General features: G+C 42.6%; 1 protein-coding gene across 1 annotated transcript in view; it reads right to left on the bottom strand.

The window, feature by feature from the left end:
- SH3BP4 (SH3 domain binding protein 4) overlaps positions 1-26,151 on the bottom strand; it is a 36,957-nt gene that overhangs the window by 5,428 nt on the left and 5,378 nt on the right. The window contains exons 2-3 of the mRNA XM_053363844.1: positions 7,267-7,533; positions 2,645-4,998 (exon numbers count right to left, since the gene is read on the bottom strand). Of these exons, the coding sequence (XP_053219819.1) occupies positions 2,645-4,998; positions 7,267-7,384 (2,472 nt within the window). The 5' untranslated portion in view covers positions 7,385-7,533. The remainder of the gene's footprint in view (positions 1-2,644; positions 4,999-7,266; positions 7,534-26,151) is intronic.

The raw sequence follows: 26,151 nt of genomic DNA, 5'->3' as shown, positions 1-26,151 counted from the left end.
CACTCCTGCTGGGATTAGCAAATTTGACAACAGGAGTTTTAATTCCTCCTAATTGTACTATTTCAATTTCTGGGGGGAAAGAGGATGTGGATCTCGTCTGTGTGCTCTAAAGTGACCACTTGCCTGGCACTTGGCTATTACTTCACAGTAGTAACAATGCTCTTCCTTAGCATTTACTGAAGCTTACCATTTCTGAAGCATACCTTAGCATTTACACCAAAGCAGCAGGCAGCATACCAAAGAATACTTTAAATTCAAAAGTCACACTTCAAAAGAAGTGCCGGAAGAATGTAATTCAAATGTACCGTATTTTTCGCTCCAAAAGGCGCACCTGACCATAAGGCGCACCTACTTTTTTGGGGGGGGGGAATTCAAGAAAAAAAATATGTGGCTCTTGGGGGCTTTTGCGGGAGGTGGGGGAAGTGAGAGAGCCTCGCTCTGTCCCTTCCCCCACCTCCCGCAAAAGCCAGGGATAGCCGCATGAAGCCTCCACAGGGCAGCAGGATGAAGGCTCCCCGCTGCCCTGTGGAGGCTTTGCGGGCTGCCCAGAGCTGCTAAGGAGCTTGTCGGGGTTGGCGGGAGGAGCCTGGCTTTTCCCCCCCCCAGCCCCAAAGAGCAGGTCGGGGAGCAGAAGAAAGGCTGCGCGCAGCCTTCCCGCTGCTCCCCAAGCTTGTTGGGGCTGGCGGGGGAAGCCCAGGTTCCCCCCCCCCAGCCCCAGGGACCACACATTTGCTCCATAAGACGCACAGACCTTTCCCCTTAGATTTTAAGAGGAAAAAGGTGCGTCTTATGGAGTGAAAAGTACGGTGTGTACTCTTCAATATTTAGATAATGCTTCAAAAGTGGGCAAACTTTCGTTTCCAAATAGCTGATTGGATATTAAGTAGCTTATAGGTAGTGGAGTGATAGCAGGTTTCTGCACCCATTGCAAGGGCCCTCAATTCTTAAACAAAGTGGATTCTCTCCCCGCTAAGTATTTTCCCCCAAGCCATTAAAAGCTGAGTGATAGTCAGGGCACCACACATGTATGTCTCAGTATGAAATGATGGGAGCTAGAAGTTAATCTTATTAAGGCAGACCTGCTGCCTCCTGCATGTTCCCCCAAACTCCAAAACCAAGCCTGAAATGAGCCCTATTTCAGGGGGGGGGTGTCCCCTAACGCCATTGAAGAGTTTGCCCTGCTCTTGCTCTGCTTGACAGGCCTATAGGACATGGGCAGCAGACTCATCTTCTGACTTTCTAGAGCATTTCCTCCCCCATGAACTCCAACAGTTGATTTCCCAGCAGGCAGAAGTAGTATCTTCCAGTTTACAACCCCTATTTGTACACTTCTTAACATCCTTCCAAATCAAGGAGAATATCCAGGTAATCTGATAATTCATTTGCGTTGATGGCGCTACACAACCATCATGCCTTTGCAAACTTTTGCACTACTCCCACTGGCAAAGCAGAGCCGGCTCCCTCCTGTCCTTCGCTCACACCCCTTACTGAATGCCCACTTCCTTCCTTATCATTCTGTATCACATCAGCTTAACCTAAGGATTCCCCTTCAGGCAACCATCACTTTATAGCATCTTCTAAAAGAGCTTTCATCATTAAGGTAGAATTCTTGTAGGAATTAAACCAATCAACATGTATTGTGTATATGACATGTGTTGTGCATCCTGGTTTTAGACGCTGGGTGTTCAATTCAATTTCCTTTAAACATCCTTTTTTAAAAAGGTGGGGCAGCTTGATTGCAGCTTTAAATGAGGGTAACTACTGTATAACACTTCCCTGAGCACATGAAGTTTTCTATACTCTTGAGGAAGAAGTAAAATAATTATATAGCTGGTTCCACAAGATGGATTTCTGGAAGGTCATTTTTACTTAATGAGAAAAGTAGCACTTTTATTAAGAAGGCCCAAATCCCGAGAGACCTGGCTTTCAATTTGTCAGTTGCAGTGCACTTCCTTGCTCACTGAAGCAAAGTTTTAATGAGCAATTTCGGAGGGAGGTACAACCCAAAGATGAAATTTACCTGCGGTTACTTAATCCTAAAAATGCACCTCTGAGCTGGGAAAGGGATCCAGTCAAAGATTTTTCGGTGATTGTCTCTTGATTTAATCACCTGAGATAAATTTATAAAAATGGCAAGGAAATGCACATTGTACAATGCCATGTACCTGCACTTCAGTCATTGAAAGCAGAATGGATAGCAGCCCAATCCTAATCCTGATTACTCCTAAGTAAGCCCCCTTTATCTTAATGATAGCTACTTCCAAGTTTAGGTCTGCAGCCTAACACAATCAAGGCTGCAATCCTAAACTTATTTACCTGGAAGTAAGTTCTGTTGAATTCATCATAACTTACTTTTAAGTAGGATTGTGCTATCAATAGGTGTAATGTTAGTAATGTACAAGGGGATGCTCAGCCATTACCCCAGGCACCCTGGTTTCTTGAGAAGCACCTGGGTGGTACTTAAACACATGGCAACAGTGAAGAAGAACTGGTTTTGGTGCTCAATTGCGCTAGATACAAGCAGCAGCTTTCACAGTCTTAGTTATTTCCCCCGCAGCTTGCTATGGGAGCTCTTAACACAACAGAATGCTGGAAACCAGGTGACCATTCCTGACTTAATACTGCCAATAACCAGAATACTTACTGACATCAGTTCCTTCTGGAAAGACTTCCTATCCTTACTGTCGGAATTATTACAGTCTTCTTTCAATTTCTCCAAGACAGAAGCCACACATTCTGGCTCACTGTCCAGCTCCGCTCGACAGAAGAAAACAAGTGGCAAGTTGCTGTATCCCAGAGCATCTGCAAATGCACGCCAGCTGCTAATGTTTTCCATGAGCAAAGTCCTTACTGAAGCATAGATATAGGTGAGGAACTTACAAGGCCGCAGGATTTGCTCCAGCAACATACTGGTGGTGAGCTCGGGCCCAGAGAAATAATTCGGCTTGGCTTTCCCAACCACTAAAACATTTTTGGTATGGACAAGGCCAATTTTACCCTGATAGTAACCAATGTACCATTCCTTTGTCCAGAGTTGACCTTTCAACTTGATTTTCTCCTCACTTAGCAAGGCTATGGCATCCCCTTTCTTATATTCCAAGAGATAATGGTTCTTGTTTTGCCGCACTACTGTTTTCAGTAGTTTCCCATATTTTAAGCTTGCCACTATCCGATCCTGGAAGACAGGGTATTTGCTGGTGGTTGCAAGAGGAGACAGGATTATTTTCCCCACTTCATTTTTTTTCAGGAACCTTCGCTGCCCAGTTGACCTGATAGCACTTTTGGGAGGAGGCTGTGGTGTTTGGACACAGAACTGAGTCAATATGGCATCCTTGGCATCCTTGACTTGTATTCTCAGGGTGAAGTCATACAGTTCGTTGGGATCATGGGACATGATGGGGAATATGAGGCGGCTGACTTTGCCCAGTTTCATCTGGAAGCCCCTCACGATCTTTGCCTGCTCGCTGGCTCTTACCTCATAGTTAGTCATGTTTGAAAACATGCACAGCTTTAGGTCTTGCGGCCTCGCTAAGGTGAACTGGTGCTTCCCCCACAACTGAAGCGCCACTGCCGATGTACAATGTGCATGACGTGTAACTTCATTCACCAACAGAGTCTTGGGGGCACAATCATGTCCAAAGATGGCCACCACAGTTTTAAAAGAAGGGTGTATGTGCTTTGGCCCATAGACTCCAACTGTGATTTTTTTACTAATGTAATCCCAGACAGTGTAAGGATATAGAATGTTCTGTCCCTGGGCCACAATGGCTATGTACATGCAAGGCTCCAGGTTTTCCAGCTGAACCTGGATGGTGTCTCCATAGCAACAGCCAAGTCGCACCGGTGTGTATGGACCGTCCTTCATGTCACTGCGCAGGCACTGCACTCCCACCAGACTCTTGCTCACTGGGTCATTCTTCACTTCCGCTGAAATTTTCATCTCCAGCAGGATGGGGGTTCTGGTTTCCATGTTGCTCAGCTTAATCTCCAGCACAGGGCTGATGGTGCTGCATTTGTCACTGTTGAGCTCAAGAGGAGGATCCAAAAGAGCCTTCATGGAGATTTGTTGTGTGTCGCCAGCACCCACATGCCCTTCAGGAAGACGCATATTGATATTTGTATCTGGAAGCTGAACTGCTCCCCCAGAACTATCTAGCTTGCAAACTATGTTTGTCTCCACAGGTTGCGTCTGACCCCAACCAGGGTTCTGGCCCAACAGATCCAGGTCATGGCAAGACCTTGCTAATTTCCGATGGTTCAGCCATGCAGCTCTGAAGTCTTCTCTGCTCTGGAATTCCTCCGGGGTAGGAGATTTCAACCCTGTGAAGAAGCCTGAGGATTCTGGGTTTTCTGACTTTGCCTGGAGTACGGAGAGCTCCGATAAACTGTAGGAGCGCTTGCTTCTGAAAAAAGGATTGTCCCGCCTGCTTGGCTGCTCAAACTCAAATCCATTCATTGATGGACCCTCATCAAGATGGTTACCTAGACTGCTGTCAGTTGCAGAACTTGACCCTGTAAAGGTGGGGGCCCCTGTGTCAAACAGCAACAAATCCACAGTGGTTTGGTGGGAGCAATCCTTGTTCCTATCAGGCATTATCTGCAAATTCCCATTCAGAAATGGGTTAGTCTGCATGTTATTCATAAAAGGGTTGTTTTTGGCTAAGCTCAAGTTTAAATCTGTCCAGTCTCCAAGCAGGTCCAGCTCTTTGGCTCCCTCATCGGAGCTTTCCAGCAGATGGTCTATCATTCCACTGTCCGTTAATGAAGAGTTCCGGTAGTTCACAGGCTGAACGTAGGAGGATGGGATGTAGCCCATCTCTGTGGTATTGTGAGCATACCACCACTCACCTCCTGAGGTATCTAAGACATAAAGGTGGTCACCCTTGGAGAACTTCAAGGTGGTGAAATTGTTGGGGCAGTAGTCTTTAATTGCTACAACTTCCTTTGCATTTCCAAATGACGTAGGATTGTCTATCATCAAGGCACTGGGAGAAGGCACTGCAAATCAAAAAGCAGAACGCAGTGAGTAACTGCAGGTGATAACAACCATCTACCAGCATTGCACAATTATACTGTAGCTCTTTTGCTTGTACTCTGAATCAGGATATTTGCATGCATAAAAACACACACACACACACACACACACACACACACACACACATTATTTTTCAAGAGATCCTTTAAGAGATTAATGGATTCTGCATTATTAGAGGCTGCAATCTGATACCAAGTTTACCTAGGAGTAAGCCTTGTTGAACTCAATAGGGCTCATTTCTGAGTAGACATGAATAGATGTGCATACATTGCACTGTAAATCTCTATTGGGGAAAGGGTGGGTTGAGTGGTTGAGTTAACTACTTGCAGGTTTGGAGATTAATGTGTGGGCAAATTCATCACTAGACCCACAAGGAGACGCTGTGCTAAATGTGGGCAGTGGCACACAACAATGGAAAAAGAAGTTGATTGAGAATGACATTGGCCATGAACTGATTCAGCTTTGTTATACGAGGCTTTAACGAGTATTTGTTGTACAAGCATTTGCAAGCATCAGGTTACTCCTGTATCGGATAGTTATTTTTTTAAACAACTGCCTCATTAACTTACAAATCCAATTCCAGGCTAGAAAGAGCCAAATCTAAACAAACAGCTGCATAGGTCCAGTTACAGATAGGTAGCCGTGTTGGTCTGCCATAGTCAAAACTGGCAGAAATCTGAGGGACCCATCCACTTTCACATTCTTTCACATTCTCCAGTACTGAAATGCAGGTTGCTCCAGGTTGGAAAGAGTTAAGAGAGTCTTAATGGTAGTGCAAATTTTATCCAAGTCATGGAAGATAATTTGTCCATGCAGGAAGGCTTACACATTAAGTAGTGCGATGGCCTGATCTCAAAGGCTCACAGTAATAAATTCAAAGGAAAAACAAACTATGAGATTCCACGTTGCTGAATCTTAAGTGGAATTACATCTTATAGCAAAGAGGCAAAGTGTTATACCATTGCCGAAGAAGGCTCAGAACACCACGTACAATGGGAGGAAGCTGCTGCATGATAAGAACATTAATGCTTCAAGGTAACTTAGACAAGGGGGAAAGCCACACTTAAGGAATGCTTTGCATCCATTATTCTTAAGGAAGATAACTGCTGAGCAGGGCAAACCAAAGCAGAGCTGATGTAAATGAGTAGGGAGAAATGAAGATACTAATCTGCGGCTGAGAAGCTTAGAGGTCTTAATGCACACAAATCTGGGTTACTAGATAATCACAGTCTGAGCATATTAAAGGAGACAGCGCATTAATCTTAGGGCCTAAAGGAACCCTAAAGTCACCCAGTCCAAATGTCCACATCTGTTTATATATTAAATCTCTATCCCAACTTTCCACCAGATAACATTCAAGGTGGCCAACCACAACAATAGAGACACAACACAACGCAATAAATCAGCAAGGAAACACTCTCCTATGTGGCTGAATGCAGGCTCCACTTTCAAAGAAAACCAGAACTTAAGGCCAGTTCACACATCACATCCTATACAGAAGGCTCCTCATGGTAGAATCTGGAATTAAAAGTATTGCTGGCTTCAAGAGCATTGTGTGTGATGACCCTGCACATATGTCAATCCTTGCATGCCCATGCAGTGTGCTGGCTTTGGGAAGCCAGAACCAATATAGCATCCTAATGCTCATTTATGCACATGTGTAGGATCACACACACCCTCCGCTCCAGGCATGGAAGGATAAATGTTCAACATCTATTATGAAGACCTTAATGCCCTTGCTGGAATTGAAGATACTTCATATAAACACCAACTTCATTTGGATACCCACTCAGACACTGGGAGGGCATATATTGGGGGGGGGCACTGTTTTTTCTGTTTGTTACTATGTTATGCATTTTTGTACTTTTATATTGTAAACTGCCTGGTGATCCTCGGGTGAAGGGTGGTATAAAGGTGGTAATAATAATAATAATAATAATAATAATAATAATAATAATAATAATAATAATAAAGCTTGCAAGGCACCAGTAAAAATCAAAACCAGTTAAGAGACCTGCACTCTGTTTAAATAAAAATGCCCATCTGTTGTCAGCAGAACATTATCAGAGAAGGAGCTCCCTCTCACAATTTGAAATATGCCCACTGGTCTGAAAAGACTGGTGACTACTGAGCTAGTTTGGTGACTTTACTGTGATGGTGCATACAGACTCCCTTCTCTTGTAGGCACTTCAGTTTTGGTGCTCCAACTTACATACAAAAAACCCTCTCACCTTTGACGGAACTGAAGCTGGTTTCAGAAAATTCTTCACTCAGGTCAATCAGTGTCCCCTCAGATCTGCACCGTGGGAGCCCGCTGGCATTGGCAGCACGAATCCTCTGGGCCGCCATCTTGAGATTTGTGCCCTTCCCTGAGAATCTAGTGGGCCATCTTCTCTACAAGAGTTGTGCCATTTTTCTTCAGAAGCTTTAAGCTACCAGTGCATTTAGGGTGCTATTTGTTTTTTTGGGGGGTGTTTTTTTTACAACTTGAGACAAATCTGAAAAGAAAAAGAGTGGGAGAGTTACAACATGGTTTCTCTTAAGCATTTCCAACTTTGACATGAGAGTCTGTTGTAGAAAACTTCTTCTCCAATTTTACTCTAAAGTTTATAGTCTGAAAAACACATCTGAGTGTATTATTTTACTACAACAAATAATCAAAGAAATGGTGGGGGGAACTCAAATAAGCTACTTTTGGCTATTCATGTAGCCATGAGGCAAACCTGGGAGGGGGCTATAGGATCCTGTTTCCCCACTGCAAAGTACCATATTGCTTACTTTAAAATATGTTGAAGGAGGAGTAAGTTTCTTTACAACACCTGCTCAAGTCACTCTAGTACAGAAGGTTTTCTGTCCCATATATATCCAGTACGACCAGAGGCAGACTTCGGTTTTGACCAGTATACCTTTCAAAAGCAACATCCTATTCAACCTGTTTTCTTTTGGCCAGGGTAGAACAACCAACAAACCTGTAGCCCTCCAGAACTTGCTGGCCTTCCACACCTCTCATCCTTGACCAATGATCATGCTGGCTGGTGCTCAACATGGCCAGGACTGCACTGAACTACCGTCTAAGCAGAGCAAGTTTGAGCTACAAGAATCTAAGTTATGTTGACACAGAGATCTCTCCTCCTTAGAGAGGACCTTCTCTGTACTCCACCTAGTTCAAAATAAGCCGCCCACCAATGGGATATATTTCTTTTGGGTGTTCCGCAAGATTCTCATGAATACACATACTTTTCACACTACTGAATCAGTCTTTCCAGCAATTTGGCTTGGACCACTGCTCAGATTTAGCATAGATAAAATCCAAAGGAGAAATGCAATTCATCAGGTGAAAACACAAGGAAATATACCGTATTTTTTGCTCTATAAGACTCACCTTTTCCCTCCTAAAAAGTAAGGGGGGATGTGTGTGCGTCTTATGGAGCGAATGCAGGCTGCGCAGCTATCACAGAAGCCAGAACAGCAAGAGGGATTGCTGCTTTCACTGCGCAGCAATCCCTCTTGCTGTTCTGGCTTCTGAGATTCAGAATATTTTTTTTCTTGCTTTCCTCCTCCAAAAACTAGGTGCGTCTTGTGGTCTGGTGCATCTTATAGAGCGAAAAATACGGTAGATGGTCACATTTTCCAGCAACTTGTCCAGGGTGTGAACAGTTAACCAGCTATGTAGCCAAGTGGACATCCACTCCCAAAGTAGTTATTCTACCAGTGCTTCTCAGCCAGAGTGCTTGACTGCTCTCCATAAATGTTTCCCACATTTAGTATCCTAGCACCAACAGGTGCATAAAATGTAGCGACAATTACTTTTATGCCTAGTAACTGCTATGATGATGCCCCTGGTCAAAACCTTTAATCACTACCAGCAATCTTAACAAAAATTATTCCACTTAAGTCCTTGTTTATGAATAGGAACATTCAACTCCTGTTTCAGTTAAGTAACAATGACATTAAAGGTAAAGGGACCCCTGACCATTAGGTCCAGTCGCGGACGACTCTGAGGTTGCAGCGCCCATCTCGCTTTATTGGCCGAGGGAGCTGGCGTACAACTTCCAGGTCATGTGGCCAGCATGACTAAGCCGCTTCTGGCGAACCAGAGCAGCGCACGGAAACGCCGTTTACCTTCCCGCCGGAGCAGTACCTATTTATCTACTTGCACTTTGACATGCTTTCGAACTGCTAGGTGGGCAGGAGCAGGGACCGAGCAACGGCAGCTCACCCCGTCGCGGGGATTCGAACCGCCGACCTTCTGATCGGCAAGCCCTAGGCTCTGTGGTTTAGACCACAGCACCACCCGCGTCCCTCAACAATGACATTAGATGCGTATTAATGACTAAAGGTAACGAGTTGGATCCAAAGAATTGCAAGCAGAAGCGAAGAAGCACTGGTCAGTGCTATTAAAGACATGCTGGCACCGTTAAACTATTGCTATTGGGCAGGGAAATTCCACAGCAGTCGTCCTCCTGCCTTTGCATGCAGAAGCTTCTGCGTAAACTGGGACACATCTTTGGGTTCAGGTTGGAGCTCCTTACACTATCATGAGAGTGAAGATGCCTCCCACATGCGCAGGGTCTCCCTCAGTTCCAAGACCAGGGGTTTGTTTTATTAATAGTTTGCTGATGTTTCCAGTTTATTTTGCAAAGTGCCAACTAGGGATGGATGATACCTGGTTTTCAACACCGCAATATATCACCAGCTAAACATCGTGATATACCAATATATCACGATGTCTGAAATAAGAATGGGAGAGGCGGCTTCCTTTAAATGGTTTTTTTTAAGAAAACTTTATTTTTTAATACATAGGAAAGCATCATCTCCTGAAATGACTAATCAAACAAAAATAAAATTAAAAGGAATCCTCAAAGATACAAAAAAACAAACAAACCCCAAAACATTTTAAATGGGAACCAGAAGGTCTTGGTTGATCTTATGGAAATACAGCCTTTTAATGATCCTTTGACTAAATAAATCCAAGTCAAAACCCAACCTCAGATAGACAATTGCTGTACAAGGAAGCTCTACTTTTAACAAACAAATTACTTTTATTGGAAGGGACGGTCATTTTCTCTTTGGTCATACAGTCATAATAGTTCTTAGGATTCCTCAAATGAGCTATTACTCTCTGAGGAGATCTACACACACACACACACACACACACACACACACACACTTACTTTTTTATTATTTGGAGATGCTAACTTTTCCCCAGCTACTTTCAAACAACAAACATTAGCACACCCTTTTTTTCCTCCTTTCTCAGAACTGGCCATGTTTTAGGCTGCGGAGGTCAGGATGTTACTTTTAAAGACAAGTTAAACATGGGGGAACTTTTAAGCTTCAAAATTTATGGCAAAAGTTTTTCTTAATATTTCTAAACCTTAGAGTGCAAATCTTGAGTTCAGCTGAAGCCTCTGGAAGCTGCCCATGCCATAACAGACACGATGTCAAACAATATATTGCCTACTTTTTATGCAATATGCACCTTTAAGAACAAATGTGTTGAGGGGTGGGTGTGTCCGCACAGGTGTGTGTCAGGGTGAAAGAAAGCCCAGTTTCACCCCTGCAAAAATACAAAGCTGATAATGAATGAACTGCAGCTAAAATCTCACATTTATTTTTCACATGGCCTAGTCCTCATCTGCAGACTGCAATAAATTGGCAGGCATAGATGCAAACACAGTGCTTGCATGAATATGGGGGAAGGAAGAAATGGAGTTGACGTCAGAAGAAAACAAAAAGGACAGAAAATAATAATTATGTAAAAGCAAGTTACAGCAATGATTAACAAGGCTGCGTTGGTGTTAAGACACACATCCTGGCATTGGTAAGCTAATTAACACATGAAGGATAATAAAAAATCTTGTCATTTCAAGTTGCAGGTGCTAGAATTGAGTTTCTGTTCAAAAGGCAATTCAGCAGTTTCATGCTGGAGTCTCCCTTCAAAGCTCCTCTTTTCAGAGTGACCTGGAAAGCTGAAATGTTTTCCTGCTGGTTTCTGGACATTGCCATTTCAGATGTGAGTTTTCCGCCTGTTTATTTCATCTGAATTGACAAGCTGCGTTCAAAAGAAGCAAACTTGAAACCATGTTTTCAAGTTTTGTAGCAGGATTATTTTAAGCCACTACTCTAATAAAATAAATCACTCATTCTATTATTATTTTTTGAATTTTTTTATTTTCAATGCAGAATCATAACAAAAATTACAAACATTGAATCCAAAATAGTACTGTACAAGCCAAACAAAAACTGGAACATACAAAAAAAAAACAGAAAAGAAAAAAGAAAAAAAGAAGGGAAAGGAAACAAAACTAAACTAAACACAAACGAAAAAGCACACATCTACAGAAAAAAAAACCATATCATGACGTACATAAACACAAATTGACTTCCTTCCTTTGTTCTAAGACCTCGAAAAATTTACTCTTACTGCATTGTTGTGTCTAATTAGATTACTTCCACCTTTGTATATATTTTTTACACCATTTTTCTTTTTCTTTAACCCTGTAAAGCATCATTCATTACATACCAATATACTTACTCCAGAACAATGTTTTTTCATATACTCTTTAGCACAACCCCATTCTTTTAATAATTTCTGGTCCGATTGTCCCCTTATGTAAGCTGTGAGTCTTGCCAGATTTATGTATTCACATAATTTAATTTGCCAATCTTTCACTGATGGAATTTTTCTGCCTTTCCAGTTTTTAGCTATAAGCATCCTGGCAGCTGTTGTTGCGTAAAGGAATACTTACCTTTGATTTTCGGGGATATCATTTGTAATTAGACCTAAAAGGAATGCCTCCAGTTTTTTACTGAACGATATTTTAAACATCTTTTTGAGTTCTTCATAGATTTCATTCCAAAATTGTTTAATAGGTCGGCATTCCCACCACATGTGAAACATTGTTCCTATTTCTTTTTTACATCTCCAACAGGTATTCGATTTTAATTTGTAAATTTTAGCCAATTTTACCGGAGTTAAGTACCATTGGTACATCATTTTCATAAAATTTTCTCTTATTGTGTAACATGCCGTGAATTTAATATCATATTTCCAAAATTTCTCCCATTGGTCCAGCCGAATTACATATCCTATATCACATGCCCATTTGATCATAACTTCTTTTACTTCTTCATCCTTTAATTCCCATTCTAATAATAAATTATACATTTTGGATATTTTTTTTTTTTGAGTTTTGTAATAATGCTTTTTGCAATTTTGATTCTTCTTTTTCAAATCCTATTACTTTATCCTGGTTGAATATTTGTGCAATTTGGTGATATTGTAACCATGTGGTGCAGTATTGGGTCACCTCATCGTATGGTCTTAGTTTTAATTGGCCCTGTTCTTCCTTTAAGAGCTGCTGGTATGTTGCCATTCTTCCTATACTATTTATCTTTTTAACCGATATTACTTCTAGCGGTGAGACCCACAATGGGGTTTTCGGTTCTAGCAACCTTCTATGTCTCACCCAGACCTTGTATAATGCATTTCTAATTAAGTGGCTTAGAAATTCTTTATGGACTGCCACTTTGTTATAAATTAGATAGGCATGCCAACCATATCTGTTGTTCCATCCCTCCAAATCCAAAATGTCGCTGTTATCCAATTTGATCCAATCTTTGATCCAAGTAAAGCATGCCGCATCGTAATATAGTCTCAGGTCTGGGAGTCCAAAACCTCCCCGCTCTTTTATGTCGGTTAAAAATTTATCACTCATTCTAAAAGACCAAGTAGTACCACATAAAGAGGTTCTGGTTTTGTATTTTCCCCAAATTTCCAGTTTTTTCTATTTAGAAAAAACTTTCCCCACCCAAAATTTCCCAGTTTTCCTGGGTGTTCTCGTCTCAGTACAGGTGTGTATTAAAAAAAATTAAGATTTGGCAGCCCATCCCACAAGTTTCAGGCTGCAGAACCACGATCTTATGTGCAACAATTTAGATCTTTTAATGCAGCAGAGCCAGTAGCTTTGACTTCCACATTAAATATTCAACGTATTGATAATCATTCAATTTTTATGTTAAAAAATTAAGAGAGATTTATGTCTGCTAAATGTCAGGGACTTCTCCATTCCTTTCAGAGTTACAGTGGTACCTCGGGTTACATACGCTTCAGGTTACATACGCTTCGGGTTACAGACTCTGCTAACCCAGAAATATTACCTTGGATTAAGAACTTTGCTTCAGGATGAGAACAAAAATTGTGCTCCGGCGGCACGGTAGCAGCAGGAGGCCCCATTAGCTAAAGTGGTGCTTCAGGTTCAGAACAGTTTCAGGTTAAGAACGGACCTCTGGAACGAATTAAGTACTTAACCCGAGGTACCACTGTACTCTGCTTGAGAGACAGACAAGAAGTCCAGGGCAGAAGAAGCACGTCAACAATAACCCTCCACCAAGAGGCCTTCAAAGGAACCTGCTTGTTACCAAAAGAGTAGAATAGAATCAAGATTTCAGAGCTAAACAGTAACGTTAAACTACAACATATCAACCTGAATACCATTTCTAAAAGTGAGCAAGGCTTCATTTATAGCATGAGATGGGTTGGGACTTTGATCTGGAAGCAGAGACCCCTTAAACCCCAGAGTTGCCTAGAAACTGCTTCATGATTCCTCAAGGACAGTTTAAAACTGTCATTTTGAACTGTTTCCTCTCTCCCCCCCCCCAATCCTGTTCAGCAAATAACTAAGAAGGGGGAGGAAGTAAAACCCATGTGCGGGGGGGGGGTGGTTGGTTGGTTTGGAAAAACATAGCCTTATCTCATTGCACCCTGTAGATCAGTTTTGACAGGTGGGTGGGACAAGACATTTGTCAATCGTCTGGTGTCAATGATGTCGGGTGACTGACACCTGTCAAAGTTCATTGCATGGTGCTTCCCAAACACCCAAATGGAAGCTGACTCTACACGTTTCACCAATTCACTCACATGGCAGAGATGCCTGTTACTGTGGCAGCACCAGAGAAACAAGAGTGTGGCCCTTGGCCCCCCATCTCTTAAGTGTGGGTAGCAGGGAGCCAGGGCCAGCTCTTCGCCTCTGCACTGGCACAAGAAGGCTAAACAGTTTCGCTGCAAAGAGCAGTCCAAGTCTCATCTACAGAGAAAGCCAAGCCAGAACAAACCGAAACACGGATTACTCCAATTAATGACACAGCTGACTGTGATGGATATGAAATGAGAATGGATTAGTCCTTGTAAAGAGCTATTTACTAAAGGTAAAAGGTAAGGTTCGAATCTGTGTGATGGGGTGAGCTCCCGTTGCTGTGTCCCAGCTTCTGCCAACCTAGCAGTTCAAAAGCATGCCAGTGCAAGTCAATAAATAGGTACTGCTGCAGCGGGAAGGAAAACGGCATTCTTACAGCTCTAATTGCATAACTAGCTCCCCCCACAGCAGTTGATATATATTGAAACAACACAGAATTTGCACCACTTGTACACATTTTGCTCTTGGCCATGGCCTGATATGAACTAATACAGGGATCACAGAGCACAGGGTGAAGAAAAATAGATCAGCATTTTAGTCAGGTACTGTTCTTAATCAGCTGCATTAATTAAATTACAGTTATTAAATCTTGCCTGGGATATTATTAAATGTGCAAATAAGATTCAGACACATAAAGTGTCAGATTGAAGGCCACTTGGCACCTGCTGAGTTTGTGGCTAGAGGGGAGATCTGAGCCATAGTTAATAATCCATTATACTACAACAGATTATCCTTAATGGTGAATGTCAATAACTATAATACTCTGAGGGGGCAGGGGTTAGAGTTCTCATCTTAAATTGGGTGACTGTCCTCAGAAGCAACATTCTGTTGAGAAAGATAGATGGGTTAACAAGTATTGCAGGGGTTGGACTAGATGACCCTGAGGTCCCTTCCAACTCTACAATTCTATGACTCTATGTATTTTAAGACAGGACAACATAATGCAACAAACTCTCCTGAGCCCGTGCATCCTAGACCAATGCCTTTTAGTGAGATAGTTGCCAGTCATATTAGAATCCTTTCCTTACATTTCGGCAGAACATCAAGCAAACTGATCAGAGAACAGCATCAAACATGTTAGTGTGGTCTGAAGCCTAACAAGTCATATTGATGTGGCATACAAGAAACAGAGAGAGCTGAGTGCAGAAAAACCCAAAAGCCCATCATTTGGAAATTCCACTATTAGGATCAGCCAAAATATCACGAAACAAATGAGTAAGCCTTTGAGTTCTCCACAACTCTTCATCAGGCTGGATGTTAAGCAAAATGGGAAAGGAGGAGATGGGTGAAAACTGGCTTGATGTTGAGGCCACAAAGCCTGCATTTAATTACCGTCTTCAGATGGCAGAGACTGCAGACTTACTCTAACAAGTTGCACTCAGGATGCAATAAAATAAAATAAAATAATGATAGCTCCCTTGTCCAAACCAAATCTACTAGGGTAGGGAACAGTATATGGGCAGCCTGCTTAAATGGGACATTGTGCATTTTCGGAACAGATATAAATCTCTTAGCATCATATGGACACTTTTTTAAAAAATCACTGTTTCTGCTAATTGGCTAAAAGAAAAAGTTTATTTAGAAGAACATTTACATCAAATAAATATCAAAAGGAGTCAATCTTTTTAAATAAATGTTGGAGGTAATGAGCTTGAGAGAAGAAAATACCGTATTTTTTGCACCACAACACTCACTTTTTTCCTCCTAAAAAGTAAGGGGAAATGTCTGTGCGTGTTATGGAGGGAATGCCTACGAGTGGCATGCCTATGGATTTTCCTCCTCTAAAAACTACGTGCGTGTTGTGGTCGGGTGCGTGTTATAGAGCGAAAAATACGGTATTTACTTTCCGGCACTGCTGACATAAAATGTGTGTCATCACAAGACAGAGATAAGACTCTTGCAAGGAAGCAAGAGTCTTCTGTTAATTTTAACAGAATTAAAAGAAAAAAGAGAAATGGTTCATCATGGTGTCATAAAGTGGCCACTACTCTTGTGTAGAGCTTGCAGTTATCAATTGTCAGATGACAACCTGGTCCTATAAAGAAGAGGAGACTCCTTTTCCCTTCCAGAAATGCACAAGGCCTTCACTCAGTGCAAAAGTAGAGGGTTCTGTTTAGGAAGCAGACTTAGGACTGGCCCATCTAAACAAGGACATCCCTCCAACTGGCCCTGGCCCACCAAAGTCTCAGGCAGTGTTTGAGAACTTTCTAACTGGGGTGACAAGTAGTGAACCTGAAACCTTGCACATTACCATTATTATTTATTAAACTTCTTTACATCTGAAGATCACAGGGTGATTTTCAATATAAAAACACAAAATGCATGCCATAATAACAAACAAAAACAGTACCTCCACAGTTTTAAAGGCCATAGACCGTTTAATTAGTCGAAGGTCTAGGACTCCAGCAATGTAGGAATGCTATCCAGTCCTCCAGGTCTCTCAGGTGCAGCTAATCAGAGCAACAGTCAAGTTTCCCAAGGAAATTTGTGCGTCTTTGGGAAGTTTCCTGAATGAAAGAGTGTTCCAGACAAGCTGAGGAGGCAGCAAGCCAGGTCACAAGACGGGGAACTCTGGATACAGATTTCAATACTTTTAAGCAATGGTTGAAAAGGCCATTACATATTATCTCAAATTCTTGCAGTAACAAATGGTTTTCCTTTAACTAGCAAAACATTAACCGTTGCCAGGAAAAAGCTGAGTCAATTCTGATTGCAGCTTGTGCAATGTGAATTGGGTCTCTTTGGTATGATGCAGTATTTCAGAGAAGAGGCAGATCCGTGTGTCCTCCACACCCCAGACTCCTTGCAGGAGCAGGATACAAATTGAATAAATGATAGAATGGTGATGATTGTGTTAGTTTTCTTCATGAGGAGTATACTCCAACAAGAAATCTAACTCATTCTCCCCGCCTTCTGCTTCAATCTAGTCCCTTTACAACTGCATTTCATAGAATCAGAGTTGGAAGGGACTATGAGGGTCATCTAGTTGGACCCCCTGTGATGCAGGAATATGAATGTGGCCTGTATCAGCACCCTGTTCTAACCCTTTAAAACTGCTTTTCCTCTGAAATTTAACCGAGCTGAACTGGTTTGAAATCCTGCTTGTTCAGATCCGTTCCTGGTGGAACAGGCACACATACACAAAAATTCCTACCAAGGAAGACCATAGGATAGATAGCATATTGCTCATTCATCCCAGTGACAAGTAGGAGAATGAGCTACAGTACACACCACACAGGCTTTTAAGAATTACAGTAAACACATGGGGAGTGCAACAGTAAACAGGACTATGCAACACAGTAAAGGGTCATCAATGTCTTGTCATTAATGGTGTTCCTCTGCCTTCACAGCTGCTACTTCAATCATCCCTGCAACATGGCGAGACAAGCTACTGCTGCAGCTACCAAATGTTTTATTGTCACTTTGACTCAAGACTTAACAGTTCTGTATAACTCCATGTGCAGTTGCCACACGGAAACTGTTGAAATGATGCTACAGGCGAACTTCAAGTTCTGTGGCGGGATCAGTCAAGTACTAAGGCCTACTAGCAACCACCAATGCTGCCACGTTAGAAACTGACTTTTAAGCGCACGTTTTATAGAGATTCTGTGCTAATTTGTTTGTTGCCAAATTATTCTGAAGGATTACACTCACTTTTTACCACAAATTTAGGGAAGGTTCACAAGGCTCCCAGAAATAAGAGACGTTACATCTTTGGCTCGCCCCATTTCACTCTCCGTGGAGAACAAAATTCCAGACCAAGCTGTTTTCTATTGAGTAAAATACTTTTTCTAGTCTCCTTTACTGCCCTGGATTTCTTAGTCTGTCATTCATTTCTTCCACAGATAGATGGGAGTAAATGGAGAAGCACTCTCATTGGACCCAATAGCATCTGGGAGCTCTTTCACAGGCTTCTCAACACGGCTTATGCAACTGTACTCTGTTCAACTGTGCAGTTGGCTCCATGCACAAAGTGCCATTGTAAGATTGCTAGGGAGCATTGCTGGGGGAAGGAGAGCCATGAGCAATGCAGAGCTGCAATGCCAGTGTCTCAATCGGCAGAAAAAATAGCAGCCAGTCAGATATAAAGCAATGAAGTGGTAAACACACAAAAACTTACTCTGCTGAAAAATCTTGAACCTCCCAGAATGTCTTTGCTCAATTACAACCTTTCTTTAACAGGCTACAAATCTAGCAGTAACATACTGTACTGGATTTGACACAAGACACATCTAGACAAGATAGCTCATTAGTGATCTGCATTTACCATAGATAGGATCCTGTGGGAAAGATAACTCTCTTCTTCACTTGCAGAACTTCTCAAGCCAGTCAGAATGAGGAAGACGGAGTTAGCTACCCCTATAGGATGCACCAGCCGATAGGACGCACCTCCTTTGGGGGGGGGAATGAATAAAAAAATATTATTTCCCCCCCCCCCCAGCTGCGGGGCTGGGGCGGGGGAAGCCCGAGCTCCCACCGGGCACGCGAGGCTTGCAGATAGCTTCCTGAAGCCTGGAGAGCGAGAGGGGTCAGTGCGCACCGACCCCTCTCACTCTCCAGGCTTCAGCGAAAGCCTGCATTTGCCCCATAGGACGCACACACATTTCCCCTTCATTTTTGGAGAGGAAAAAGTGTGTCCTATAGGGCGAAAAATACGGTATATCTCAGTGACTGAAAGACATGCAGGGTGTAAAGCTAGGACCGTAGAAGCTTGTTTTATGGCTTCAGATTCTTCAAGAGAAAGCTCTGGCCCAAGGATAGCATAGCTTCATCAAGGCTCTTTTGCCATTCCTGATTCACTGTATTCTGCTAGTTGATACAGGTCAGAGAACGTCAATGAAGAAAAGAAGGGGGGTGGGGGATGAGAGTATTGTTTACAACCTAGCAGTTCATGGAATAAATGCTGCATATCCACAATCTGTGCAAGCCAATCATACTCGTAGCTCTTGTTTCTGATAGAGCCATTGAAGCAAAGCAACAAAATCCATTTATCAATGTTGAAAGTTTAATTGTTGGTAGTATTTGCTTATGCACTCATCTAGCTGAATCATACAGTCAATAAAAGGCCTGGATCCACCAAGTCCCTTTGTGCAATTATGAGGATGCATGTTTGCATGACCATAATTATAAAAAACACACACACACAGCATGAAATCTGCCATGTTTGTGTTGATTTAACCATGCTATTTCCTGCAGAATTAATGTGCTGGCTACATGACAAGCTCTTCCTGTCCTCAAAGATATACTCACCCCCTTTCCCAAGTGACCACAAAATTGGAAGAGAAGGCCAACAGCGTAGAGAGGCTGGACCTGGAAATTGCTGCTTTGGCTCCTCCAACTAGTAGACGGGTATTTCTGTCTAAGCAGAGAAGTGACACACTGCATATCCTTGAACGCTTTCAGCAGAAAGTTCTTCCTACCAAGCCACTGTTACACCAGAAGCAAAGTTTGCAGTCAGCCTGCCATGAGATGAGCACAACTTTCAGTGCTCCCATCACCTCTTCCTAGTTCTGCTTTCCCACTCACAATTGGTAACATTTAATCTCACCACATGAGCAAGGTGTTGTTTAAATCCTATTGGATGCCCTTGTGGTGTTTTGCTCAGTTTTGGGTTGCATTACTGGCAAGCTCAAGTTCTTTGTTCTGTCTCAGACCAACAGACAGAAAAGATGTTTTATAGCAGCTAAGAATGTGAACCAAGAAATAGAACGCCACTAGTTCAAACCTCACTATAACCATACATCTACTAGGTGACATACCTCTCTCTCTATCAGACCCAGACCTTATTTATAACATGGGGTGATAATATTGCAAAGAGGACTGCACACAAAGCTAAACTGTGCCTGAACAAAGCGCCACTGGACTATTGTGCTCCACCTTCCTCCTCCACCAGTGGCTAAAAGAACAACTTTTGCAGTTAACTTCACTTTTCAAGGATCCCCCTGGCTACTTAATGTTAACATTGGAAAAGTGTTGCACCTAGAAGTGGGACGTATTGAAGGGACTTTTCCTGAACACATGGTCGAGTCTGGGCTCTTGCTTAGCTGAAAAATAAACTTGTCAGCTTAGAAAAGCACAAAAGAGACTATTTCCATCATTTGGTATCCTTTTATTCCATTCATTGAAACAGGGGCAACAACCACTGGCCACACATGGAGAGACAAGCTTGGACACCGATTTACATCCCAGATGAATTTATGATGTAATGTGCTCATTCCCAGCAATGTTTTTACACTGCCAAGTGCCTGTAATTTTTTTTGTTTTTGTTTAAAAGCAACAAAGTGTGTGTGTGTGTGTGTGTGTGTGTGTGTGTGTGAATGTTAACATATGAACTCAAGATCCTGGTTTAAAACAAACCCTGGCAAGTTTCATAACAAGCTAACTTCAATCCCTGATTTCAATCCGTGGGAGCTAAAAATGGTTCCACTTTTGTCTGTATCATGCCGCCAAATGCAACACTCATTTTCTTGCATACTCTGTGTACAGTCGTTTGCGTTTATGTTTTACTTCTTAGAAATGTTGGAAATTATGACGAATATTTTAAAAAGCATTGCTGCTCAGATGCAGCTGGGCTGCTTCCAAGACTGACTTTAACAGAACAAAACAGAATGTTTGGCAAGATTTGTACTATTGTGAAGTCAAGCAATCCCAAAACAGCACAGTCACACAATGAGCAGGAAGAGCCATAAACGATATATTTAAAAGTTGGGCCTAATCATAGAATCATAAAGTTGGAAGGGTCCCTGGACCATCTAGTCCAACCCCTGAGATGAAGGAATATGCACCCATATGCAGATGAAACCCATGACCTATCAGCACCACGCTCTAACCAACTGAGCTGTGGCTGGTTCGACAGCTGCAGCCATTCCTGGACCACAGTAGTTCATTGCAGTTGGATTACTGCAATGTGCTCTATGGAGGGCTTCCCTTGTGCTTGATCTGGGAGCTGCAGTTAGTGCAGAATGCTGCAGCACAATTGCTGACAGGAGTGAGGCTCAGAGGTCTGAACTGGTTGTTTATTTGCTACTGGGTTCAAAGTGTTACTCTTAGTATATAGAGCCCCTAACAAGGTCGCCTTACCCTACACATGCCCACTTGACCACTTCAACAGAATTGGCACTACTGCAAGTGCCACAAAATACCCGTTCTGCTCGGCTGTTTAGCGTGGCAGCACCTGCACTTTGGAACTCCCTGCCTACTGAAATCAAGCAGGGGCCTTATTTATGAAATAAAATACACTTTGAATTAAAGGAGGGCTTAAGAGAAGCCTCTCGTACTGACAGAGTTAAGACAAACTGTTAGTAAGAGCAGCTAACCCTTTCTTCCCAACTCCCACCCTCAGTTGATGATTGACAGTTGTAGTTCACAACAGTGCAAAGAGTTTGGAAGCTACAAAAAGCAAATAGAGATGAAAAGAGGATCAAAAGGGGAAATTTGTATCAATCCAAAGTCAGTAGAAATGTATATTCTTTGAAAACTGTTGCTGAGGGGAAAGAGCTCGACCATATATATTTATTGTGATCTCCACAGGCTTCCCCTCCTCACCCACATGCTTGACAATATACCTTTGAAATAAATAAATAAATAACAACCAAAAATAGGTTGTTTGGCTTACAGTATCCTGCAGAGATCTTTAATTCTGCAGGATACCACTGTATATAAATTCTTTTCCCTTTCATCGCTAAAGAATGGCACGGCGAAGAGCGTTACGTAACAGAAAACTAAGAATAGTCCCCAAGGGGATGGTGACAAACATGAGAAGAATGATCTGGTTCTTTGCCAAGCCAGCTTTCCTTTATGCTGCTATGGAAAAAGCACTTCTGAAAATGAGCAGCTTGCTTGGTCGGCGGTCACTGAGGGCCAACCACACTCATGGAGCAGCAGGGAACACAGCTGCTTCTTGAATCTTGCTAAGGCTTGCACACAAAGGTCCCCCCTGCAAACTTAGGCTGTCCTCACACACTCTCAAGCCTAGAGCTACTGCTGTTTTCCTAACACTGTCCAAGAAACACACACTGATTGAAACATAGAAATGTCCTCTAATGCTTATCCATATATTTTAGTTGTCTCCACGACCATCTACCAAAGGAACAATACAATGGAACCTTGGTTGTCGAACGCTTCGGAAGTTGAATGGTCTTCCGGAACGGATTATGTTCAACAACCGAGGTTCCACTGTACCAGCCTTAACGTGCTATGCAAGGACACCAGAGCCACACTCAGACATGATGGCGCAGCTATAGCTTGTTCTATACACTGTTGAACAGGACACAATCTGTCTTGCAGATTGGCAAAGAAACCATGGTTTGCTTCACCCAATGTTGGTTTGTTGCCCCACCGTCTGCTCTGTGAACACCTGGCTGACTGCAGTCAGTCACTGTAAGAAAGAAGACCCTGGATTAGATAGACCTTTGCTCTGATCCCGCAGGAATGAATTGTTATCCTGGTTGTCTTTGCAAGGGCGGAGGCTTGCTACAGTCTCACTGCGTCACCATTTTCCCTACCCATATCAGGCTACAGAAACAGGCTGACCGCTCTCAGCATACCCCCAGGCCAACCACAGTCCTCAAGGCTCCCTGCCTTCCTAAACAGGCCACACAGAGGCTTGCTGTCACTGTTCCTCAACCCAGAGTTTCCCAGCCTTGGGTCTCCAGCTGTTTTTACACTACAGTTCCCATCATCCCTGACCACTGGTCCTGCTAGCTAGGGATAATAGGAGTTGTAGTCCAAGAACAGCTGGAGGCCCAAGTTTGGGAAACCTGCCTTAACCCTTCCTCTCAAGACACTGCCTACCTGGGCAGCCCCTCAGACTTCTAATGAAATCTGCTAGCAGCCCCAAATTTGTGAAAATAAAAATCAAGTGCAAGCAGAACTTGGTCAACAAGGGAGAATCGAGAGCATGTCCTGCTACCACAAAGAGCGGAGGAGGAAGGGCAGCAATAGCCATTTTAGAAAAGAAAGAACAGAGGACGGCCTTGAACTTTTTTTTTGCACAAATGCTCAAAATATCAGGCCCCCACCCAGCAAATTTTACCCATGATTAAACCCCACTGGAAACAGCGTTATTTGATTGACTTGTGACCACGTAACTCTCGCTGCTACCAGTGGATCTTGGTCATGGCTAACTTTGGCTGATTTATGTCCGTATCTTTTTGGAAATGGTTCTCTCTCCTCAGGGCAGATTTGGAAAGCAGTGAAGAAATCATGTTTCCCCTCCTACTTGCAGAACAAGAGATTACACTGCACTAGAGGGCAGCTCTACTAACTAGATTACACAGGATTTAGTTACAAATCCCTATCCTAGAGTATTTCACCTGCAAAATGGCTTAGGTGTCTAGCGCACGGTAGAACACTTTGATGATTTCCACAGATGGCAATGTACTTCACAAAGTGCAGGAAGTGGCCCAGGGCAGAAAATACAACTCTAATGGTGTGACATTTTTAAGAACTATAACAAATAAAATAACTTAGAAGCAATAAATGGATTCTTTCATCACCTCAGTAGTATACATACTGTGTTTCCCTACAGTTCTGTTAAGTAGCTGAAGCAGATAAGGCAGCCTGCAATGCTGGATTCACTCCCCAAAACTGTCACCATTCTAGAAGCCTGAAGAAGCTACTTTAAAACGTTCTGCTTCTGGCACTTCCCTGCTCATTTTATGTGGCAAAGAGGTGTGCTCTCGGAGGCTCCGGTGCTGCAGTTACTATTCCAAACATGGTTGGTAACCCTTAAATATAAACTAACTTCCAATCAATGTTCTAATCCTGTGCAAAACACATTACTGGAGTATTTGAACACATTTAGTTTCAATTCAGCTGCACGGATTTAATCTGGGGGGGGGGAATCAATCCATATATGAATTAGCGGTTTCTAGATTTCTGTGGCTTTATTATGGAGGGCTGATCTCAAAGACAGATTGGTTCCAACTCCACCACCACTGCCTTTAATCTCCCAACACTGCTATAGATGGGTAGTCAAACTAAAAGTTTCACAGTGGAGCAGCAGCTAGACCATATCAGCCACACACCCAAACACTGATGTCACCCCAAGAGAAGGCTTGCCATATTATGAAGAGAAAAAAAGAGGACACATGTGTGTGCAGGAGTGGGCACATTCTACAATGCCCCTTCAATATATACAAACACAAGGACCTGTCCTTTCCTGCATCATGCAAGACTCACACAGCATGTATATGTTTTGCACTTGGTTCTTTAGTACTGCGTAGGCAACATAAAGAGTAGCCCACTCCCGGACATTTTAGAAAATTCAAAAAATCCAACCAGACAGAAATTTTACCCCTGAGAAAGAGGACACGTCCTGGGGAAAAAGAGGACATATGGCAGCCAAGAGAGAGAAAAGGGGAAGGGAAAAATTGATTCTAATATGACAAAAAGACCAAAATGCAGAACTTGTCTATTGGTGAAATCTGATTAAATTATGCATAATAATTCTGTGCTGCAGAAAATTAAGATCCTGCAAAAGACTCCAGTGTCTGGAGAAAGAATGGAATCAAGCTATATATTTTAACTTCTACCATATATTTTTATTCAGCTATATATTGTTTATGCCCAACAAAATGAGCTACACTTACACTGCGATTGCCAGCAGAATGGACAGCTATCTTTTCCTTACTACTTCCTTTCAGCATGATGACTTAATACTATTTGCTGGTGTAGTTGCATACTTGACTTTATCTTATAAGACTTGACATAGATGATCACTTAAGGCTATGGAAAGCCATTTAAAAATGAGGATCTGAGTCCAGAGGATGGGGAAACTGGTGGCTTTAAGCCCCCCTTCCCCCTCCCCACCCCCTCCAGCCTCCCAATTGATCAGTCTCGGAAAGCCAAGCCAAGATCCAAGAGCTATTCTGAAACTTCGTTCTAGTTGCTTTTGGATTTAGGGCATAACACAAAAACCAAATGGAATCTATTAACTTCAGGTCACCATTTGTGATTGCAGATCTCATGTCTGGATTATACATAATTCCTGCTTCACAAAATGCTGAAGGGATTTTAAAGATAGCATAGGGACACCATTTTGCAACACTGTTGACATTACTACCAGCCTTTCCTGTATTTGAAAGTCAGACATGTGGGATAAATAGGCAGTTTTAACTTCTACCAGTGTTAGCAAATGAGATATATAAGCTAATTGCCAAGTGGCACCTTAAACCTCGGTTACGGTTGCCACAATGCAATGTCTAGGTGTCATTTTTTGCAATGAAATTTATTGTTTTGCAAAAAATATTTTTCATTTCATTTCTACACAGCTTTATATTTTAAAGAATAATCTCAAAGCAGTTTATGACACATTAAAACATCAAATAAAACAATCCGGAATAAAACAATTGCAAGCTTCAAGGAAAATATTTCAGATCTTTCTCTAAGTGACCTTTTGCTTTTCCCATATTTATTTATTTACCTACTTAATTTATAGAGCTGACCTTAGCAGGACTCTAGGGAGCCAGTGGGGTGCTGTGATTATTAGAGTGTCAGACTAGGACCTGGGAGATCAGGGTTCAAATCCCCACTCGGTCATGGAGCTCACTGAATGACCTTGGGCCAGTCATGGCCTCTTCGCCTACCTTGCCAGGTTGCTGTAGGGATTAACTGAGAAGGTGGGTGATCCATGTATTCCCTGGAGAAAAAGGTGTGACATGAATGCAATAAATGAGCTCTTCTGCTCACCTGCTTAAGAAAGCTAGAGGGGGCACTGGGTGGAGATGTCAGTCGCCAACCGAGCATCCAGAGATCTCCACATGTTCACAACTGAACCAGTGCCAGTTGCAAAATGCGCCTGGCTAACACTGCCTGGAAGATGGGGAGCATCCACAAGTACAGGAGGCTTCCTGTTTCAGATGTAGCAGCTGAATGTCAGAGCAATAAGAGAGAGCTGTGCAAGGACAGCGCCAGAACTGAAGGACTTGCAGCCCTCGTGCTACTTGTGTTTCCTCTTCACGGCAGTCATGGCTGTAAAGGACCAAGATGTCCAAACAGTCACACTGCTGTATGGGGGCAGGAAAAATAGTTACATGCAATATGATTGATAATCAATTACCCTTTATCCTACAGGGCCATGTTCACAGGTCATATGCCAAACCATGAGTGCATTGTCCTTGCAACTCCCCCATTTGT

Source organism: Podarcis raffonei, chromosome 1 (assembly GCF_027172205.1).
Source record: "Podarcis raffonei isolate rPodRaf1 chromosome 1, rPodRaf1.pri, whole genome shotgun sequence".
Taxonomy (NCBI): Eukaryota; Metazoa; Chordata; class Lepidosauria; order Squamata; family Lacertidae; genus Podarcis; species Podarcis raffonei.
The sequence above is the reverse complement of the archived record's forward strand: the minus strand, read 5'-3'. Positions and strand labels throughout refer to the sequence as shown.